We start from the raw sequence: 22,234 nt of genomic DNA, 5'->3' as shown, positions 1-22,234 counted from the left end.
CTCTTTCGTGATGTTCATCTATCCAATCAAGCCTTGGCCAACTTCTCTCATGAAGCCGTATTATCTTCAGATGTGATGTCTCACAAAGGCGGCTTGGCGGCTCTGACCAACGAACTTCGAAAAATGGTCTTGTCGACTATGCATGCCATTATGCATGCCATGCTTACAGTTTAACAACATCGCGGCAGGCAGATCATGCACAACCTACAGGCAAATACTGCAACTGCTCGGCCATCCATCTCAACTCAATCATGAATTTGTCCGTGGCCCGCACGGGAAAATCCTGCCTATAATCCTGTAGCAAATCATTCACAGTTACCCTCTCATTGTCGTTACTGGCTGCAATCCATGCAGCACTTAGGACGATGAGCATATATCCCGCTCCTAATGGTCGGTAAATATTAGCCGCCTGAGCCAGTTCCAAAGTTTGAGTCACGAGGTTCGTGGAGTCGGCTATGAGCTCAATTGCATCAAAGGGCGGGGTGAAAGCGCGCAACACCCAGTTTAAAATAATCACAATCAAAAGCCCGATCCCATATGCACGTTGAAAGTACGCGTGTAGTATAACGTTTCTAAGCACATTATTCGCATCGAGGGTGCGGCCGTCGGTCCATTGTTTGTGTACTTGGAGCAGCAGTTTCTGAGACGCTTCATACATGGGTTTCACTTCGCCTCGCAGGATTGCGATTTCGTCTGCATTAGTTGCTGCGCGAGCGCGACGGAGTATGCTTGGTACGTTGGCCAGATATCGCATCAACTTTCCCTCGGGAAGGTCTTGGTCCAGGTCGGATCCTACTAGTGAGATCCAATCTTGCGGGTCTAATTCTATATTCTCATTGAATAGGCCTTCAAATAACTGCGAAAGAATAAGCATGTTGTATCAACTAAACAATTTTCAGGCAGCTTAGAGCATACCACACTTCCTCTTAATGAAAGGAGTAGTTGCGCTTCGAAACCGTCGCGAGGTTTTCTGAATGATCGCGCTTTCAGTATCTTTGCGGCGCCTTCGCAGTGGCCGGACCAACGCTGTCCTTCGGCGCCATTGAGGTTCTATCGTATTTAGTAATGCATACTTATGACCGGCAAACTGGCACTTTTCCCACCTACCTGACAAATCAAAAGTAGCATTACCGCACACAAAGTTTCCGTCTGTGAAGCTTTGCCCGGGTCATCGAGACAATGTCTCAAACTGCGTAAGGCGCGGGAATAACTACTCAACGTCTCAGCAGAGACTGCTTGTCGCGCGCAAAAATTGGAATGCGAGCAAATGAGCGCATTAACCGCAGTATCTAATGCTTCATTCTCGTTCATGCGTCGCGGAATCTCGAACATGAAAAAGCCGTATGCCCAAGCTAGGTTGTATTTGAGGTTGGTCGTTAATTGGATCGCTTGGACGTATTGGCTAGTGAGAATTGTAGTTTTGCTGCTTGGCGGTAATCGAAGAAACGAAGCGACCATATCCGCTTCATTGCAAAAGGGATTGGGCTGCGATGTGGTTGACAGGGCTTTGGTCTGTGAATTTGTCTTCTTCGTTCTGGCGACAACAAATGCTTGTTGCGATTGAAATTTGTATCGCTGTTGACCGGACCCGACGCATTCCAATCCGAGACGGATACATCGCGAACACGAGGGAGTTTTCTCGTCGCACTTTGCATCGGGCGAGTGAGTAGAAGCTATCGACGTTATTTGAGATGTCGTTAACCCACCTTTTTCTTGAGTTTGCGACAGCCTTCGCATGCTTTTCCAGAGGGCACTCCGGGCATTTTATCCGACTATTGCTTATTGTAAGAGTTCTGGTGTCTAAAATTGAGGGCACAACAATAAAATGTTAAATTGAATTGTTCGAGGCAAGGTTTTGTATTGTCATTGAACAGCTCAAGCGAAGCCGCGACCTTGGGAGGCAAATGTCACAGCCGCTTTAGCCTCATTGGGGGACTCCACCACGCTGAACGACTGCCAAGCGGGCCAAACATTCTGACTTGTCGCTTCTGAATACTCACTGGTTCGCTGTCTGAATGAATCTGATCAGGATCATCTTGGGCAAAAATTTGTCCATGGCAGTGCTTCGACCTTGCCATCATGACGGCCGATAGGTGCTGGTATGTGTTCCTCTCGCTAGAGCCAATGGATGCCGTCTTCATGTAATTGAACGTTCTTCTGACCGTAAAGTCTCTAACGGGTTGGCATCGCCGTCCATTCAGTACATGGTGAATACGATGCCCATCGTGACTCGCGGTTCAAGGGATCTAAAATAGGTTTGACGGACTCAGTGCAGTACTTATCCCAAGGCTTACACGGAATCTACTCAACGATCAGCATACGCACCACCACGTAGCTGAATACGAACTATGACGACTCGTATCAAATAGCACGCCTGCAAATACGACATCTCATCTTTTATCAAACGCCAAAACGGAGGCAATGCAATGCTTCCTGACACGATCAATATCCTCATACAGTCAACTAACATACAAAGGCATGTTTGATTGGCTATATCACAAAGTAGACTAACCTGTTATGGACAGATGTACCGCCAGGTGGGTCATCGTGTTTGAAGCTGTTTCATTGGTCAGAATGTTCGGTTCAGTGGGTAACAGATAGACGGCAGTGGCCAATAGTGATTAATTAAAAAAAGAGGGGTCAGGACAGCCACTGGATTGGCTGCGGGCCAGACGTCATTGCTGACTCTACCAACCAATCAAACGCTATATATTTCTGGCTAAATATCGTTGGCCAATCAGACATTGAAAAATACGGTAAAGCTAGGGTTAAGATTTAGGGTTGCGGAGGCTCAGCTGTGTTCTACGCTAACCCTAAGTAGTTTCTTGTGCCGCTTGGCCTCTTCTCCTTGATGTTGTTGACCATAAATATCGACGTATGCCCCAGATCATCAGTCATGTTAGTCAGAATAAAGATTCAGTCTCTTGGAGACAGATTGCTCAGCACATCCATCTGCCAACACAATAGACCCTTTTGCATCTCACGACTCAAGCCCCATACAGCATGAGTGCCGGCTCGAATTCGCAACCGGGTAGTCTCTACCCATATTATCCAAGTCATGCCCTTCCGGCCGTTTTTGCGACCTTGATTGGCATATCATTGCTCATACACGTCTACCAGAACTTGTAAGTCTTTGGTCCATTAAGGTCATCGATACACCGCTTACCATGATGCTCTTATAGTCGTTATAGGTTCTGGAGTACCACGTTCTGGATGTCATGGGGTGGTGCAGTGTTCACCGTCGGTTGGATAGCAAGATGTATCTCCAGCTATCATACATCAAACGTGAATCTATACATCGTCCAAACCGTATTCGTCTACGCGGGACCGCCTATCTACTCTGCAACAGCGTACAACATCATCGGTCGACTACTGCATTACTTACCTATGCATGCTCCGCTTCACCCAGGCCGCGCCACCATTTTCTTCATCTACTTGGGTGCAGCTGTGGAGTCCCTAACCGCCGCGGGCGCTGCTCGCATGGCTACGAATACAGACAACTTGTCTGTGTACAAAAGTGGCGGAACACTCATCTCGACGGCACTTCTTTTGCAGGGGGTCATCGAGGCCATGGTGGTCTGCGTTGTTAGTCTGGTGCATTATCGTGCCACTCATGCCTCCCATCCCCCACCACCCAATGTGCGACGCCTCTGTATTACGTTGTACGGTACATCGTTCTTGATCATCTTCCGCTGTATCTGCCGGGCTATCGAGTCTTTCACCCTATACACTCAAATTGAGAGTTGCTTCCAAGGGCATTGCAGCCCCATCATCACGCATGAATGGTTTCTCTACAGCTTTGAGGCTGCACCTATGGTCCTATTCACCTACTGGCTTAATATCATGCATCCCGGTCGACTACTTCCTCGGCAAAAGACTCGTTATCTGGACCTGGACTGCCAAACGGAGCGATTGGGTCCAGGTTGGATTGATAAGCGATCGAAAGTCCAGACTGTCATTGACCCATTTGATTTGTCGGGTATGATTGCTGGGAAGCCGAATCATGAGGCCTTTTGGTTGTGGCCGGAGAAGTATCCTGCTGCTACTGATGGGAGTTTTGCTCTGGGCACGGCATCGAATGTGCGGAACTCGGGGTCCAAGGCAGCCGAGAAACCTACAAGTGCACATGAGATGTTGCTAACCCGATCAGCTTAGCCTTTCGTCTGTCGAGTTGAATCGCATTTCTTTTATTCTGCTGTTGTTCATTCTTATTTAGCCTGTTTCTTGGTTCAGTCTTTGTATATTTGATAGCGTTAAATTGTGCAATAGATCTATGCTTTTGATATACCCTATACTGTCTTTAAAACTCATAAATTATTCTACTGATTGACTACGGAGTAAGAATTTGCAATTTTGAATATAAATTTAAGGCAGCCGATATAGGTAAAACTTGGATGTAAATTACCATTGACGATAAACATGTGGATATTGGTTGATTTTACCAACCTCGTAAATGAGCACATGTGTACTTTGAGAAAGATGACCTTCAAGCAATCCAGTACCAAACCCTCTCTGTCCAAAGTAAAGTCAGCATCTTCACATCCAAAAGCATCCTTTGCACGTTGATTTAGACAATCGACTTACGGAAAATATTTCTCGGTTTGACTTCCTCCCATGTATCCTCCAAGCGATCCGCTTCCTCTTTTCCAGAAAAGAAATCCATCTCATCCAACTTGACAAAACTTGTCCTGTAGTAGATTTTATACCCGAAGAATAATGCTGCAAATATGGGAATATCTATGTACGGCGGAACGAATGATTTCGCACTAAATTTGCCGGGAAAAAAACAGTCAAAGCCGTTGAAAAATGCCACTGTCGCAGAAAATAGACACGAGAACCACGCAAGATAAGGCTGGAATGGGGCTCGGAAGGGAAGTGAAGACCGCGCAATGCCTTGATGTTTCATGCCCTTGTGAAAGCGGATATACGTGATGGAAACGGATGTCCAGACAATCAGCGTACTGACAGAGCTGATATTGCTGATCCAGAAGAAGACGTCGGATGCACTCGAGTTTACATTCAAATACACAAGTAGACTGAGCAGTGTCGTGATGCCTACGCAGGCATACGGAACTCCGAATTTCTCGTACTTTAAGAAACTAGGCGCTTTTCCATCGAGAGCGGTTGAGTACAACACCCGAGTTGACGCGTAGAAGAAAGAATTTCCGGCCGAGAAGGCGGATGTAAGCACCACCGCATTAATGATTGATGGTAAGATTTTGATACCGCCATTCTGCATTGCGATAACAAAAGGACTGGCCCCAACGCCGGGAGCGCTTGAGTTAATGGCGTTTAGGAGACGGCTATCGGTGGCGGAGACACACATGCCAACTAGGAAGATGCTCAAAACATAGAAAATGGCGATTCGCCAGAACACTCTGCGGACTGCCTTTGGAATGTTCCGCCGTGGATTTTCGGTTTCGCCAGCTGCAACGACTACCATCTCACTCCCGCCGTAGGCGAATGTGGCACTGACGAAAACTTTGAAGAAGGCTAAAAATCGTCCCAAAGCACCCGGCTCAAGGTATTCCAGCATTGGACCGGGATTCTTCCAATACCTGAAACCAATACGGTCATGATTCGGTGCGCCTCCAAGGGTAATGATGAGCATGAGCAAAATCAATCCGCAGATTGTAGTCAATTTAATTGTGCCAAAGCCAAACTCGATTTCGCCGTAGTATCGCACGGGGAACAAGTTGATAGCAATCACTGCGACTAACAAGATCGTAATCCAGACGACAGTAGGTACATTGTTCGGCCAGTAATCAATGACCAAGGCTGCTGCACTGATCTCTATAGGCACACCGATTGCGAATTGATACCAATAATTCCAACCAAGCGTAAACCCTAAAGCAGGATCGACGTATCGCGCTGCGTATACGGGTACAGCACCAGGTAATGGAAGCCAAGTCGCCATTTCACCCATACTGTTTATTACAGCGTAGAGATTAAATCCAGTGATGAGGTAGGCGAGTACTGCTGAGAGAGGCCCTGCGAGGGAAAGTGTCTGGCCTGTACCAACGAAGAGGCCGGTGCCTATAGCGCCGGATAGGGCGAGGAATTGGACATGTCTTGATTTTAGGCGTCGTTGGAGCGTGCCGACATTGTGGTGCTCGTAGTCGCTGTCTTTGATCGTGGGGGTGTCTGTGATACCTAAATCGGCTACATGTTTTGATTCGACAGTCCCGAGAGCTTCGACGTCTTTTGGCGTCTCGTTAGCCATGGTCATGCAGTACCAATGTATGTATACTCAGTCAATTGGCGTCGCTTGTCTTTCTGCCTAAAAGCTCATGTAGATAAAATGAATAGTGACTACAAAGCAGAACCGAGAGGATTTATACGAATATCTCCACACCTAAAATTCACCTCTATCGGTGCAAACCTTATCTTTCCCCATTCTTACCCCGATGTAGCATTTCCACTTGCCAATCCCCCGCTTTGCACTTGGCGACGCTTTTAGTGGGCAGACCTTTGGAAATGTACGCTCTCACTGTTGATTGAAGTGGAAATACAATTGATCTATGTCGGCATGAGCCGCCTGTATATTGAAACTAAGAGATTAGGGTTTGGACGTCTGTGCTAGCTTTATTGGAGATTGTGGTTGTGAATTGTTGGTCACGCGACGAAAGTAGATAATAAAGGTCTTGAAAATGTATATTGTGCTATTTACTATTTAATTTATCTGAATGTACAAATGAACGACCAACGGCCCAGTCAACCTTAACCCTTTAGATCATAAGGAGAAGACCAGCACCTGCCAATCCAGAAAGAAGGTGTTTCGCATTGCCAGTGGGCAACGTTGCAATACCCGAAGACGTGCCAGTAGACTTTGCAGAGCCGCCAGTGGTTGCACTACCGGTAGCAGTAGTCGCAGAGGCAGTGGTGATCGAAGTCCCTGTGACAGTGGGCACGCCAGTAGTCGCCGTCTGAACACCATTTCCAGTAGCAGTCGAGACAGCCGAAGGAACAAGAGTGGCACCTGGTACTGCGCCGGCGCCAGTACCGATCTCCAAAATATCGTCCTTGCCAGGGTTGAAGTTGGTGTTGGCAAGGGAGATTTCGTTGTTCTCTAGATCGTAAACGACGTACGCACTGCGTAGGAAGCTGTCTCCAAGGATATTGACGCCAGGATCACTGGGAACGACGCCAAGCAAACAACTGCTTCTAGGCCAGCCAGTAACGCCCTGGTTTAACACCAGCTGATTCAGACCCACATCGACCTTTGCTCCGGAAAAGCTGAATGTTACGTTGTAGTTGGTTTCCATCAAACTGCAATCAACGCGTCCAAGTCCGGCATTATCGTCGTAAGTTCCATTCAGAGCATTGAGGATGTCTTTAAAAAGCGCTTCTGGCAAGGAAGTCAGAGTTGAGCCAGTATCTAGCGAAACTGCGAGCGGAAGGTTCGTCGTGGTACTAGTAGAGTTCCCGGTTTGAACAATGACCTCTGTCAAAGCGAGGGCAAGGGAGTAGTAATTGTTGTATACAGGCACGACTGGAAGAGTCTGAAGTTCGCCAGTGTACTGAGCCGTGTTGACGCCTCCAAATAGAATGGTACCAGTTTCGGCGTTCACATCGTTCATCCAAAGACTGTAGGCGGTAGATTTGGTAATGCCTGCAGCAGTCAAGGCGTAAGGTAGATTGTTGTATACTTTGTTCTGGTGTTCGGCATCGTACGTTGAGATGTTGTATCCAACGCCGGCGATACCCACTGAATAACAAATGAAATTAGTACACAGGATGCTTCTATTTATCGATCAAACATACCATCAGAGGAAGTCTGGTTAACGACAATGAATTGGAAATCCTTGACAGTTGCATCTCCCAAGCCCAAAGTGTCAGTCGCGTAGACTCCGAGAGCTGTAGTGCCATCGGCGTATGTTGCATTGTAACCCGAGTTAAGTGATTTGTAAGAGGACGATTTATCCGAGACGTAGACGTTATCTGCCTCTTTCGATCCTCCGATGACCCATAGATCACTGCTACCAGTATCCAGAGCGAGTGTAAAGTTCTGCGCAGGTGATCCTAGCGTCAAGTTCAGGAGATAGCTGGAATCTTGCTGTGCACTTGTTAGTCGTGGATGTGGAACCTGCTTAAAAAATTGTGTATACCCACATTGTTAATAATCGATACATTCAAAGGAGAAGTATCTCTTTTGCTCAAAGTCGCAGGCTGTCTACGTCGTAATGGTGCTGCCAGAACTGCTGGCGCATCACGTCTATGAAGCGAGAGCGCATTGCCAACCGACGCCGTCGACAAGACGATGAGTGGTAACGAAGCTGTCACACGCATTGTTATAAGCGAGTGGTACCGATTGGTAATATATCCAGAGTGAGATAAAAGAGCGTATGTGTGTAGATGGACTTTTCTGAAGCTTGGTCACCACGTCCAAAAAGCCCGGGTTTTAAGGTTGCCAAATTCACCGAGATGTGCGTCAGGATTTGGAATCAGTTTTAAGCCTCCGGACGATACAGCTTACTCATTCAACCCCATCATTCATTGAGATTAAGGCAATACTATTGATTTGTGGCGTTTTATGCAAGACAAATCCTGTCACCAACGACGTCGGATACGCATTTATCTTTAGACATGAACGTCTAGGCAACTGCGCCTCCACGAGCAAGCACCGAACATCCAGTTAGAACGGAGGAAAGTTGATTAAAATTTACTTGGCTTTTGTTAGAGCCGCCAGAATTCCTGTAACGTTGTATGGAGTACGTGGTCCTGTGGAGACTAAAACGGGGGGGTTTCCAACCAAAGCTTCAGCTGCTACTCCCGAGTAGGTTAGCAATTTATTGAGACTAATTCCACTGGCTGGGCATATACCAAAAGACTCCATCTTTTATCCGAATTCATCCAGAGGCTTGAACAAGCATCGAATCATACTGCGGTGCCAATTGTTAGTTACGCTATTTGAGGCTCGCGCGCGGAATTAGGCAGATGTCCTTCCGCTCGATCCGTTCGGGAGAATTTCCTGATTGGTAAATTTGAGAAATCATTTGATGTCTCGCAATCAACGCGCTTTCGAGGCGACGAATCTTTAATCTCACAGACAATGCGATTGAATTCAAACGCTTGTTGCGACTCTTTGTCGCAGCAAAGTTACGTTCATGTTACCTCGTATTCAGTACCGTAAGCACTAGTCATTAGTTCATTCTCACCCAAAACCCTGAAAACTGCAGGGGTTGCAGGCATATGTACGTTTGATGTGAATGGAAGAAAGTCGGCGGGCATGTTGGTCCGAGGCGACAGCACTGTCGTCGCGCTTTTCAGTTTGACTCTTACATAACGGTAACACCTCGTCCGGCCTTCGATAGTTGACGGACAAACCTCTACCAAGCGTTCAACGGCACTCGCAATTGAAATCTAGATTCTAAAATACCCTGATCACATTTTAGACCAACGATGTCCAGTATCTATCCGATTCGAGCTGTCGAACATGAAGACAGTGCGAGGTCGAGATGAGGAATTCAATGATGGAAGGAGGCGTCCACAGTACTTCATTTCGCCAACAACTCCGTTGTTCAGGGATACTGGACAGATACTTCATCATTACTCATCCGGCTTCTAAAACTGCACCTGCAGCATTCTTCGAGGCCCGTGAACTCTGCTAATACGGCGTACTTTGAGACGAGCAGGGTAATTTTAGGGCTTTTTTAGGGCTTGAGTTCGGTTGAACTATCAGCCGCCGAGGCGTCAATCGTCAAGACTCTCTCACTACAATATGGGCACTATATCTGCTGACTATGTTGTTGAAACAAAGATAAGATTTGCTATAGAATATCAACTAGCCTAGAAGATAAGGACATCTGGAAGGTTGACGAACAAACAAATGGTGAATGTGAATAACTCAGGGCAGAACTATCAGCCGGCATCTCAATCCCCACAGGAAATTCTTGATCTTATAACTGCATGTTACCCAGCCTTCAGAGAAGATTCATGTTTGCAAAAGTTTTTGTAGCATATGATTCTATCTTTTTCTTTGATAACAAAAGACAGCTTCTTGCAACCTTGGAACAGCGAACTTGAAGCACAATGGCAACAAACGAGGTTAAAATATATAAAATTGCAAGCATCCCTGGAGATGGAATCGGTCCAGTCAGTACATAATTACATACATCATCAAACATTGCTGATCATATACTGAGATTGATTTAACCATCCCACTAGGAAGTCGTGAACGTGACTATTGATGTTCTTGAGTCTTTGCAGGAAATATTGGGCACGTACAAGCTCGAATTTACCGAGCTTGACTGGGGTACTGCGCGGTATAAAAAGACTGGGAAATACATGCCAGCAGGTGGATTGGACACTTTGAAAACATTTGATGCTGGACTTTTTGGCGCAGTCGGTGCACCAGGTACGAAATACTTACCTTAGAGTCTTTCTTAGGATTTCAAGGGCACACATGAAACCCAAGCGTACTAATATATTTTCCGCTTTCAAGACGTGCCCGATCATATCTCCCTATGGGAACTTCTCCTAGCTATACGTGGACCTTTGCAACTATACGCCAATGTACGGCCCATAAAAACTTTTCCCAACGTGCCTTCACTTCTCAAAGATGTCCGAGATGGCGATATTGACTGGGTACTCGTCCGTGAGAACAGTGAAGGCGAATACTGCGGCCAGGGCGGACGCACTCATCGCGGAACTCCCTGGGAGATTGCGACCGATATTTCTGTGTTTACCCGCGTTGGCGTTGAACGTATCATGCGATTTGCCTTTGAGACTGCTCGCAGCCGTCCTCGTAAGCTGCTCACCGTTGTCACCAAAAGCAATGCAATGCGCCATGGTATGGTCCTTTGGGATGAGGTTGCTGCTGAGATCTCCAAGGAGTTTCCAGACGTTAAATGGGACAAGATGCTGGTCGATGCTATGACGGTTCGGATGGCCGCTAAGCCTAAATCCTTGGATACAATTGTTGGCACGAATCTCCATATGGATATCCTGTCTGACCTTGCAGCAGCCCTTGGTGGTTCTATTGGTATTGCTGCTTCTAGCAACCTTGACCCCACTCGCAAAAACCCTTCCATCTTTGAGCCCGTTCATGGAAGTGGATTCGACATTACTGGCAAGGACGTTGCTAACCCTGTGGCTACATTGTGGTGCGCTTCGGAGATGTTGGCGTGGATTGGAGAAAAGAAAGCGGCCGCAATTTTACTCAAAGCAGTTGAGGATACATGCAGTCAAGGCATTTGCACGCGCGATCTGGGTGGAAAGGCTGGAACTGTTGAATTTGGGCAAGCTGTTATCGAAACTATTAAGAAAACAGTGGGTTGATGCTGAAATATACCAGGTTTGCGAGAGACTTGCTTCTTCTACGGACTCCAAGTAGTATTCTGTACATAATATGGATCTACCTATTGATTGTTTCTAGACAATCTTCTTATAGATACTCTATTATCTCAAGCCACATAAGTGTTAGCGAAGGATTTTGAGTTTGCATTTTTTTTTACCTCTACATTCTGCTTTTTTTTAGTGCTAACTCCTTTTGCCCCATTGATATCAGAGATTCAACTCTCAGGCTCTTGGTTTGAGTATGGAAGTCGCTCTCATTAGTATCAACTGTCAAAACTGTCAACGGGAAACAAGAGATGTTTCAAGTTGTGCGAAGGGGGACTTTTTGGTTATTCTATCGAGTTCGCTCTGCGGCATTCCTGTTTGCAGATGAAGCGAGATGACAGTTGTACGGACAGTACCAATCACTACACGGATTATATAGAGCCAATGTTTGCTTTCAAATGCATCAGTTCCACATTCCAAGTACTTCTGAAACATAGTCTTAGGTGATAGGAAGCTGGTTAGTCAGAATTCTGTGCCGTGTTGTAGCAAAGTCCGTAATTCTTGATCATTTGTACTACCTGAGCTCATGTTATAATATAGGCTCTCTAGTCGTGTCATGCTTGTCGTATATATCATGGATAAGACATGTGATGATTTAGCAGGCCAAGAACAAGCTCCCAAAAGGTGTGTTAGGGCTAGGGCTAGTCTTATTGGAAGCCTTGAAACTCAGGCTGCCAGGACTTAACGCGGGGCGCCTTATCGCCCTGATAAGCTCCACAGTCGCAACTTACCACGTTACCTTCAAACTGTACTCAATTTCATCCTCCTCATCTGATTACTATCAGCTATATCAGAGCATATATTACCAGATCCAAATTGAGTAATGGGGGAGTACATCATAGATCCAAAGGGCCCGACGCCTTTCGGTCGCGACATGCTGCAGAAGCATTTTATGATCAACCCGAAATATAGGCCACTCAATCACGGTAAATTATGACCTATCTCACTTGGCTTTGATCGAATACCTTTCGCTTTCCATATTCGAGAAGGATCTCTAATTCGGAAGGACCTGCAGGCTAATTCGACTTATCTTCCGCATCTCACAGGATCCTTCGGCGCGTTCCCCATCGAGGTACGCGATGCGCAACGCGTATTCCAGGATGAGCAAGAATCGCGACCGGACGTCTTCTTTATAATTTCACATGCAGAACATGTCACAGAGTCTCGCAAAGCGATTGCGAAATTTGTCCATGCCCCCGTCGACGAATGCGTATTTGTGAAGAATGCCTCGACCGGAATCAACACTGTTCTTCGAAACCTGGAGTTCAAACACGGCGATGTTATCGTATATTTCGCGACTGTATACAATGCGGTAGAACAGGCGTTAGAGTCCCTGACAGAGTCCACACCAGTCCAGTTCCGGAGAGTCGACTATACTTTTCCAATTTTACATGACGAGATTGTGAGGAGGTTCTTGAATGTGGTGAAGCAGATGAAAAGTGAGGGGCTGAATGTGCGGGCGGCGATATTCGACACGATAGTCTCGATTCCGGGAGTCAGATTTCCTTTTGAGAAACTTATCAAGGCTTGTAAAGAGGAGTCTATCTTGAGTGTCATTGACGGAGCACATGGCGTGGGCCACATTCCATTGAATCTGGGTGACCTTAGTCCCGACTTTTTCGTCAGCAATTGTCACAAGTATGTCGTTCTTAGTCTCCAAGACTTTGTAATGCATGTATGCGAGAGATATTCGTCCGACTAACACTCAACAGATGGCTATACACACCACGAGGGTGTGCTTTGCTCTACGTCCCTAAACGAAACCAACATCTACTACGAACATCCTTCCCCACATCTCACGGCTACACATCACCTGCTGACAGAGGCCGCGGGACACATGTGGGAAAGACCGATTTTGAAATACTATTCGAATTCGTTGCTACCGCCGATGACACACCGTACATGAGTGTTCCCGCAGCTCTCGACTTTCGAAAACGAATATGTGGGGGTGAAGAAGCTATATATAGCTATCTACACACTATTGCACAAGAGGGCGGAAATGTCGTTGCTCAAATAGTAGGAACAGATGTCATGCAAGAACCCGGTCTTACCAATCCCATTGAGCAAAGTGATATCCGAAGATGCGCCATGGTGAATGTGCGAATGCCGCTTGCCTTCAAGGACGATAAAGACGTGAACCCACATGTACCGGATCCATCATCATCTCCATTCCCTTTGCTTAGCATAAAGGATGCAACGCCAGTGTGTGAGTGGATGCATGCCAAACTTATCAAGGAGTACGATACTTTTGCAAAGTTCTACCCTCATGGAGGGTGGTTGTGGCTACGGCTGAGTGGGCAGATCTACCTTGAGATGGAAGATTTTGAGTGGATTGGTCATATTGCCCGTAGTCTATGTGAGCGGGTTGGTTCGGGCGAGTGGCTACCAAAGTCGAGAATTTAAAAACGATGGCTTCGAGTGGTGTTGGATCCTGCGCCTGATTGTAGATGCGGATTTGGCAGGATTCCATCATGTTATTTATTCGATTGGATTTCTCCGGATAGCACTTCACTTCGGGTTTTTCCAAGGCGCAGCCCTATTACAGTATCCGGCTGTATCCAGCCCTGGAATTTTTGAAGGTTGTTGGGCTCACCGCCACAAAGCATTTTGCAAAGTTTTGATACGGAAAGACGCTGCTGTGAAAGTTCATGTATATATGATCTAGACGTATGCTCAGGCCCATTCTCTAATATACGTCCTGACTTCCAGGCTCGTATGGGTAAGTCATGTTCGGAAAGCCAACATTCCGGTGGGTCAATGCAGACCCTGTTTCGGCCTCGGTATGGCATGTAATTGCTCCGATCGTATAGCTAGCTGCCGAGACGCATCGCCGATGACTAGTATATTCGTATGTACTGACTTGATGTACGAAGTATACATACAGCCAATGTGTCAAGAAATTGCCTGACAGACGCTGTAAAGAGTACTTCCTCTTGGGGCCTAGTGTCGGAAAGTGGGAAATCTTCACTTGGGTGCTTCCCCAAAACGGACTAGCGGCGAATCAAGCTAGTTTAGCGCCCGTTGTGGATTAGTCATGATTCTGCATTGGGGTTAGTGTACGAAGAGCTGCCACTAAGGGTTCGTATAAACTTCTTTGGAGACACAGCTTCCTGAGCGTCACCACTCATCCGGACCGTCAGGTTATGCCTGTGCCTCGCGAACTCCTTCCTCTTACTCGTTGTACTCGGGTCAGGAATGGGATTCCTGCATTGTACGCGTAGTAGACCTTGACGCTTTCCCGGAACAGATCCCTAGCTGCTTCGTGACTCGGCAGCCATTGAATAGATCGATCCATGGTCGTATAAAGTGCAAAAACTATACTTCAATGTACGGATGAGTGCTTCCGGATTCGTGATCATTAACACATCATTCATTGCACGGAGTAAGCACTCAGATATCACCATGGGGACGCTACTCATGGCATCCAATTTTCCCGAGGTCGTTTGTCGTTCACGGCCTGGAATACCCCGAGATCGTTTCATCATTTGACCGCAAGTTTATTGAATTCAACCAGTATACGATGTTTATACGATAAGAGCTGGTGAAGAGCTGTGTTTTGAGGATTCGTTTATGGCCTGCCCTATAGAAATGCTTTGTCGATGTCACAGAGAGCCTGGCATTCGAGTTCGTTTATTAGGCAAGTCCCTAACTTAAATGCGGGGAATCCAACATGTTTTATGACCTTTGCAGTATGATTTGGCAAGGACTCCCATGAACGAATACCAGGATACGAAGCACTACGTGTCTGACATGTATCTTAGTATAATACACTCGTCCAATTACTCGACGCTTCTCAGATCCTTAAGTGTTAGTAGTGTCATGCTGGCAGATTAAATCTCGGTTCCTAAACGTTTTACTAAACATTTAAGGATTCTAAGCGAGGAGGCAGACTCACTAGGCCCGCCACCATGTACTTAGGCCCCGGCCAATTATCCCAGTGTTGTGGTACCTAGCGCTTTGACTGTTTATGTACGAAGAAGCACGTATTCTTAGTCAAGGATATGTGTGCTTACTTCCTTAGCCTAGGTAGGCAATTCTTTCATAGTCCCTTTTAAATTAATGGTGTGCGTTCGTTTATACGTAGATAAATATCGGTCTGCCCGTGCAACTCTTCCCATACCAGACCTTATACCTACCAATATTGAAGAGAACTTCGGAAGGGATACTTGACGAGATAACAATTATAATTAAATCACCAACTACTGCGACATGACGTCCACTCACACGATCCCTGAAGTCCATATTGAGCGCACAAGAAGAACAATCCTAATATCAAAACGGCGCTATCAATATGACGAAAGAGTGAGATTTCCTTCACCCAACCGGACAGTTTCTCGCGGTACGCAAACCCTCGAAATGTCCGATTACCCATCAGCATTGAACATGATGTATCGGACCTTGAGCCCGGCACCAGGAAGTGGCCGAAAAACTCGATCAAATCATCATCATCACCGGACCGAGGAAACCAAACGAAATAGAAAACACCCGAAAAGTTCGACGGTGATTACGACTACGATGACGACAACGGAGATACATGAAGCAGATGCTACCCTCACAGCTACAGAGTCAATTACAACATCACCAACAGCGACCAAACGTACTCCTGCAGTATTAGACGTCGGAAAAATAGTCGGTATCAGTCAATCAGACGGTACTGAGCGATTGGCCATGATCTCTGAAATGACGACGTTCCACGACTCGAGAATCGTGATTGTTTGCGCATGGCTCTATAGCCGGGCCGATATCAATGAAGATTTAATGGACAATGCCGGCTTTTCCTCAGAAGAATCTCATAAATATTTACAGTCTATGTGGCCCATTATCAACAAGGATGGTACGCTGATGACGAGCACTGGCCGGTCGCAGTGCGATTACATGGTGAGCACGAAACGGACTATTATTGTGTCGGATGCGATGGGTTCGTCGCTCAATGCAGTTTCGCCGATTGTTGCCACGAGAGTGTGTCGCGATGCTATATACCATGCTGACTCGGTGGAGAGGAGGATATGTGATGTTGATGAGGGTTCGTGTTATTGGTTGAAGAAGATTCTTTGATTTGATTTTGATGCCGTTCCTCGCGATGCATGATGGAGTACGGAGAGTGTTTTATTGATTCATTATTTGCATTGATTATGGAGGATATCTGATGAGCGTGATACCTTAATTGCTATAATATACCCTGTCACGTCCATGGTAGTCGCATTCATCAGTGGGTCAAAAGCATAGCCAGCGGGCGGCCGAATTAAACGAATTGATTGCTACTTATGGACATAGAAAGATTGGTAATGCTGCAATCTAAGATACCAGTAACAAAGGGGCGAAAGGATCACGGTTAAGCACGTGAGGTGAAGCTGAATTTCTATTCTAGGTAACTACTTCGTAGCCCTAAGATCTAGCTTGGCTGTGACCCAGCCTGGCATCATGTGATTGTGGCTTKGGGCTGATGGTATCGGAGKATTTCAGCAGTATACAGAGAAAGTTCTCGACAGTACAGGCGCGAGATACTTGCATAGTCCCTTGGCCCTGGGAAAATTCCAAATTTGTAGTACCAGACGGAGTCATGGCGATGAATGTGCTAATCATACTGGGGGCTACGATGCAAATGAGAAAGTAGGTCCTGATCTAACGTGGACATGTCTGCGTTAAATCAGCGGCGACTACTCGAGTTCTTAACCTCGATATCTATTTACAATCAATTCTGAAGTCGTTGACAGGACAATACTTATTTCAAGGCCTGAGGCACCAGGCTACAGATCCCTCAGCTATGACATCATGGCTGTCAAGACCGACAATTTCAGCCTTCAGAAGGGACAGAGCAGATGTTTAATGTCATCTTTATGATGGTGCAAATTCATAAAAAAAGAATCCTATAGCGTTTTCCACAATTGAAAAATGACAGGAACAGGACATCATGTCCAATGTGAAAGTAATCGGTCAAGTCGACCATTTGAGAACAAACATGAGCTAATCCAGCCGTTCATTAGACAAGTCAAGCTAACACCGATCATCTGTATATATTTGGTATTCCCCAAAACGCTTGCAGCGGCTAAAGCAGGTCTTAAATGGGGCATCACACCAAAGGTCAAGATTAACAAGAAAGATAAAGCTTCCGGTCCCGATCACCTAGTCTATTTGATCCACGCCGAAGAGTAAGAGAAAATGATAAAAAAAAAAGGCGTAAATCCAGTACTTTATGCTGGAATGAATCGGAATAAGCTTAAGGAATGGGCACGTTTTGGTCAAAGGTTTCGCAGACGGCGAGGGGAAGAGGGTAGATTAAATAATGGGCGAATTCTGTGCAGTGTGTTCATTTGAAAGTTTGCAAGATATTCCCCGGCTGGAATATCATAAGCTCGTTGAGTGGTCCATGGAGATTCTTTCATTTGGGGACGGAGTAATCCGCAACATTTATTGTATTTAGGAAGGTAGTACAGAGCATACAAACATTATGATGCCGACAATAGACAACGCAGTGCCGGAGTACAGCGTTACACAAGTTTGTCAAATCACTACTTGATTAGAGCTTCCAGAAATGAAAAAAATATGAAAACAGGAACACTTACAATGAGACTAACCAAGTGCCGAACGGGAATTACCATCTGTGACACCTTCACGTCTCGAGTCTGGCACAATATTTGTACTACTTAGAGAACAAAGAAGTTTTCGTTTAGTCACTCATAGCAGCTAAGTTCCTGGTAGTTATTACTGCTGGTTAATTGTGAAGTGGTTCATAATCGAGTCCCAGAGACTTTGAATTGACTTTTTCACTCTTCCTAACCCTTGTTGACATCTATCGGTAAGATACACGTCCTGATAAGACAAACTCACAAGCCTCTTTCAGAGCTCGACAATCTATCATCAAAAATTTACCAGGATATCTGATCTCAAGATGCAACTCTTCAAGGCATACCTGTTGACTGCCCTTGTCTTGGTGGCACCCGTGTCTACCGCAACCATCCAGAAGCGCGACACTGTTGATGTGAGTAATCTTCTTCTATGATATCTGCTCATATACTTAATAAAATATCGATGAATACTAATACTTCTTGACAGGTCTTCATCTGGGGCAGTACCAGCTTTCAAGACTACACCGAAACCTACACCTTCAATCCCGGTGACTGCCAGGCTATCACTGCTCCAGCGTAAGTCGATCACCTACATATCAACACGACGAATAGAAGATTTAGAAGCTAAAACGGATGACAGATCCGGCTCAGTGGGATCCGCAACAGTCGACGAAAATGCTACATGCAATGTTTACGCGTAAGTACACATCCTACACAACCGCCCTGAGAAATATCAATAACTTACCAAATGGTCATTTTAGGAGCTCAGATTGCTCGGGTGGTGTAGCAGGAACCTTTAGCGCGCCAGGTATCTCTGATACTGGCTCCCTTGGGAGCAAATTTGGTAGTGTTTCGTGCACTATTCCCGATTCCTCGGGTAGTGCGACTACCACGTCGAGTGCTGTTAGCGAGCCGACTGATGTTTGCGATGCGTGAAAGGATAAATTTGTACATGGAGATGGAGCTGGTGGATATTCGATGAGTGTCTGTGTGCGGTATGGTCAGGAAAGGAGGCAACGAGTACTGGACGGAAGCGGCGTTGATGGCGTGAGAGAGACTATCGTAAGGTCAACCTGACTGGACGCTGTATGGCGATGTGTGTCTACCAAAAGGAGCCTACATAGGTAGCAATCAGGCATCTGAAATGGATCTGATATCACTGTACCCAAATTGACAAATTGCCCATTATGAATTGTGCCAACCATAGGTAGATACATCGAAATAATATCTCAAGCTATATCGCGTGAGATACATCACTCTAGCTCTGTCAAATGATTGCGCTGCCGTTGTATTTCGTCATGCTCTTCAACTAATGGGCTGACCACAGCCTCAGTAGCATTGTGCTCTTCATCTTCTCGTACAGTAGTGATTCGTCCACTCATTGTGGCACTATTTGTAGCCGTGTATTCTCTGTTGGAAGTCTCCGCATTACTTCCATCCTGAGAACCAGGTACTGATGTTACATCCGAGACCGAGTTGTCTGACACTTGCCTATTATGCGCAGGACGCCCAGGATCTGACGACCCGATCTCTGAAATATCACTTCGGTATCCGGTACTCATATTGCTCGTATGTCGGGTGTTTTGATGAGTTGGTCTCGTAGGCGATTGGCTGCTGTACATCATTCCATCAATGTTAGGAGATACAAGTGGTGGAGATTGCTGAGGTTGAGACCAATGAGTTTCATGCCACTGTAGTCCTTGGTCGTTTGGGMCCATCTCATAGACAGGAGTGTGAATATCTAAACAAGTCAGTATGAAATTTCTATCTCACTGAAAGTAACAACGTACTATCAATCTCGTGCAATGCCACACTGCCGGCCTCTGAGACGTGGCGCTCGTGGGTTTTGGAGGACACGACAGTAGCGCCGTCAATATCTGCAACAGCCAGATCTGGTTGACTTTTGGTATCTTGTGCTGCTGTACCGTACAGCCATCGTAGCACAAACCCTCTAATCCCAGTGGTACTCGCCTGTGTCTCGCTTACTCTTGTGCTTCTCCCTGATTTTCGTCTTCTCCAAATCAAGAAGAAGATTATAGCCGCTGCGACGACTATCAATCCGAGTACAACACCCAAAACAGGTCCTACCCAATTTGGAAGACCACCACCACCGCTGACAGTGATGGCTGTCGGTCCGGGTGTCGGATTTGTTGTATTGGTTGAGTTTGTAGATTGTAACGCATAGGGGTAATACGTCGTGATTGGCTTTGTATACACACTTGCAAAGACGTCGCTCAAACTTGCTGGTGACTGCACCGTGGCACTTCCGTTCCCACTATTTATGGTAAGGAGAAGCAACGCGTTGAAGGGAGGAATGAGCACTCACTTTCCGCCAATCTTTGCTGTGACAACATCGGGTACCATGTATTCGCTCCATACTCGGGGGTCATACGAGTCCTGGAATTTCAAGTTGTTCACGTTGAACACTTCTGCAAGTCCAGCTTGAAGACATATAACTGGGTTATTTTCGTAGATTCCGCCTATTATCATCATTTGATCGGGATATACCATGAAACATTTATGTCCGCTTCTACCATGATTGCTCTGTCCGGTATACGCGTGGGTCCATATCATCTGCGGTACGGACAAAATGTATACATCATCTGACGGTATGCTACTCTGGTTGATGCCGTCGTAGCCCCCGTATATGTATACGTTGAAGGATGAATCATCTCTTGCTGAGGCAACCGCGGAACAAAACATAGTCAGCTGAGGAGGGATGTCGCCAGTTGTGTTTTGCTGATACCATTTTTTGTTGGCGATATCATATACGGAAACCGTCTCCATGAACGTTGGACTAGTTTGAGACTAGATATGTGTCAACATGTAAGTCACAGAAAATATGATGCACTTACGCTGGCGTTAGTCTGTGATGAATTCAACTCTTGAGCGGCAGTTAGCGAGACAGGATCGATGACTCCTCCTATAGCAACCAGCACTCCGTATTCGCCTGCTGGGATCCAGGCAAGCTCTGCATTGGCTCGAGCAGGAACGAAAGATGGTAGCGTATCGTTCGCCCACGTCTCTTCTCTCATTACTGACATATTGACCGATATTAAGCTATTTGCCAAAGTATTTGCAGATTCTCCATCGTTGAATATGGGACCCCAGTCCGCTGCTCGTATGCCACTAAAGTAGTATCCCATATTTTCACTCGGGGCTGAGGCGCTGGCACCGTTTGTGACATAGCGAGTGATGTTCGTCGGTAGCTGTTTATTAACGAAACCTGGCGACCAAGATTGACGCGCTGGGCCGTATTGATATGCCTCGTACCCTAGAATAGCATTCTCTGCGGGGGCGCTTGAGCTGTTGGTCGCGTCGACGAGGCCCCTACACTGTCGTCAGATAGACAACCGAGTCAATGAATAAAGCGGCCTTACCCAAAGGTGATCAACTCGTCGTCGTTTGCAAACATCGCACCGTCATCATAGTTAGGTGCGATGTTGTTGCTAGCAAGGCCGCCTGTTTTTGACAGCGTCTTGAACAGGCTGGTGATGTTGGTCGAATGGTTGAAGGGCTGGCCTAGATTGAATTCGTACACGACGCCATTGATTCCTCCTGGGTAGAATCAGCAAGGTTTTTGAAAATTGTAAGAGACGAAAACAGGAGAACGAACCGTCGTTCTGTGGGCTGGCGTACGTTCCGTCGGAGAGGCCGCTATCAATTTGCGCATTAGGAACGAGCGAAGGAATGACCAAAATGGAGGTCGCGACTCACGCCTGCCACCACAACTCTCCGCCGTCCAAATAGATCGTGTCTCGAATGACATTTGCTTTTTTGTCAATCTTCTTTCCATTTCATCATCCATTGAGATACTCACCTCGGAACTGGGCCCAATTGCACATCGACACATTCACCTCATTCTGCCATTCAAGCCCAGTGGTGCTCTCAGCGAGCGTCCAGGCGATGAGGGTAATCGCAAACCGCAACATGTCGCCGGTCCTCACAATACGGCACAACCAGATGTACTAGACAATATCATCTCGTGCTTCTTTGTGCGATAGTCTCGGAAGCTGAAGTCGAATCCGAAAGAGAACTGCGAAGCACCATCAGCGTGGCGGAAAGGCTGAACTCCAACGTGGGCTGGATATAGGTGCTACAAAACTCTGATAAAATCGTACAGTGGCCGCACGGCCAACATGGTGTGTACCATTCGGCCTGGAAGTTGCATGATGGTGTCTTGGATTTCTGTGCGTGATAGGTGCGATACTCCGGAAATCCAATGATGTCTCAAGGAACGTCGTTCTGTGGTCTTTTGATGCAGCCAAACGGTTGCTTGCATGAGACCGTGGTCAATATTTTCAGCTTGAACATTCAGGCGCACA

The 22,234-nt window shown here is 46.4% G+C and overlaps 8 protein-coding genes across 8 annotated transcripts; 4 read left to right on the top strand and 4 right to left on the bottom strand.

Annotated features, from left to right (window-relative positions):
- Positions 1–193: 193 nt before the first annotated feature.
- On the bottom strand, positions 194–1,763 carry BHQ10_005009 (uncharacterized protein; the record flags this gene model as incomplete). Its single annotated transcript, XM_040877438.1, has 4 exons — positions 194–856; positions 916–1,050; positions 1,108–1,647; positions 1,707–1,763. The coding sequence occupies 4 exons, from the start codon at positions 1,761–1,763 to the stop codon at positions 194–196; spliced, it is 1,395 nt and encodes a 464-aa protein (XP_040733513.1).
- Positions 1,764–3,003: 1,240 nt separating this feature from the next.
- Positions 3,004–4,155, top strand: BHQ10_005008 (uncharacterized protein; the record flags this gene model as incomplete). Its single annotated transcript, XM_040877437.1, has 2 exons — positions 3,004–3,125; positions 3,183–4,155. The coding sequence occupies 2 exons, from the start codon at positions 3,004–3,006 to the stop codon at positions 4,153–4,155; spliced, it is 1,095 nt and encodes a 364-aa protein (XP_040733512.1).
- Positions 4,156–4,567: 412 nt separating this feature from the next.
- BHQ10_005007 (uncharacterized protein) lies at positions 4,568–6,223 on the bottom strand (the record flags this gene model as incomplete). The annotated part of the gene is made up of 1 exon (XM_040877436.1): positions 4,568–6,223. One exon carries the CDS (start codon positions 6,221–6,223, stop codon positions 4,568–4,570), a length of 1,656 nt encoding a protein of 551 aa, XP_040733511.1.
- Positions 6,224–6,728: 505 nt separating this feature from the next.
- BHQ10_005006 (uncharacterized protein) lies at positions 6,729–8,289 on the bottom strand (the record flags this gene model as incomplete). The annotated part of the gene is made up of 3 exons (XM_040877435.1): positions 6,729–7,708; positions 7,765–8,056; positions 8,113–8,289. 3 exons carry the CDS (start codon positions 8,287–8,289, stop codon positions 6,729–6,731), a joined length of 1,449 nt encoding a protein of 482 aa, XP_040733510.1.
- Positions 8,290–10,032: 1,743 nt separating this feature from the next.
- Positions 10,033–13,746, top strand: BHQ10_005005 (uncharacterized protein; the record flags this gene model as incomplete). Its single annotated transcript, XM_040877434.1, has 5 exons — positions 10,033–10,095; positions 10,168–10,357; positions 10,445–11,229; positions 12,350–12,981; positions 13,056–13,746. 5 exons carry the CDS (start codon positions 10,033–10,035, stop codon positions 13,744–13,746), a joined length of 2,361 nt encoding a protein of 786 aa, XP_040733509.1.
- Positions 13,747–15,552: 1,806 nt separating this feature from the next.
- BHQ10_005004 (uncharacterized protein) lies at positions 15,553–16,398 on the top strand (the record flags this gene model as incomplete). Its single annotated transcript, XM_040877433.1, has 1 exon — positions 15,553–16,398. The coding sequence occupies one exon, from the start codon at positions 15,553–15,555 to the stop codon at positions 16,396–16,398; it is 846 nt and encodes a 281-aa protein (XP_040733508.1).
- A 1,834-nt stretch (positions 16,399–18,232) lies between these two features.
- Positions 18,233–18,845, top strand: BHQ10_005003 (uncharacterized protein; the record flags this gene model as incomplete). The annotated part of the gene is made up of 4 exons (XM_040877432.1): positions 18,233–18,322; positions 18,397–18,485; positions 18,550–18,606; positions 18,671–18,845. The coding sequence occupies 4 exons, from the start codon at positions 18,233–18,235 to the stop codon at positions 18,843–18,845; spliced, it is 411 nt and encodes a 136-aa protein (XP_040733507.1).
- Positions 18,846–19,162: 317 nt separating this feature from the next.
- On the bottom strand, positions 19,163–21,841 carry BHQ10_005002 (uncharacterized protein; the record flags this gene model as incomplete). The annotated part of the gene is made up of 9 exons (XM_040877431.1): positions 19,163–19,650; positions 19,700–20,184; positions 20,236–20,389; positions 20,444–20,717; positions 20,765–21,239; positions 21,290–21,467; positions 21,526–21,566; positions 21,627–21,681; positions 21,730–21,841. The coding sequence occupies 9 exons, from the start codon at positions 21,839–21,841 to the stop codon at positions 19,163–19,165; spliced, it is 2,262 nt and encodes a 753-aa protein (XP_040733506.1).
- Positions 21,842–22,234: the final 393 nt, after the last annotated feature.

Source organism: Talaromyces amestolkiae (assembly GCF_001896365.1).
Source record: "Talaromyces amestolkiae strain CIB chromosome Unknown scaffold8.1, whole genome shotgun sequence".
Classification (NCBI taxonomy): domain Eukaryota; kingdom Fungi; phylum Ascomycota; class Eurotiomycetes; order Eurotiales; family Trichocomaceae; genus Talaromyces; species Talaromyces amestolkiae.
This window is presented reverse-complemented; position numbering and strand designations above follow the sequence as displayed.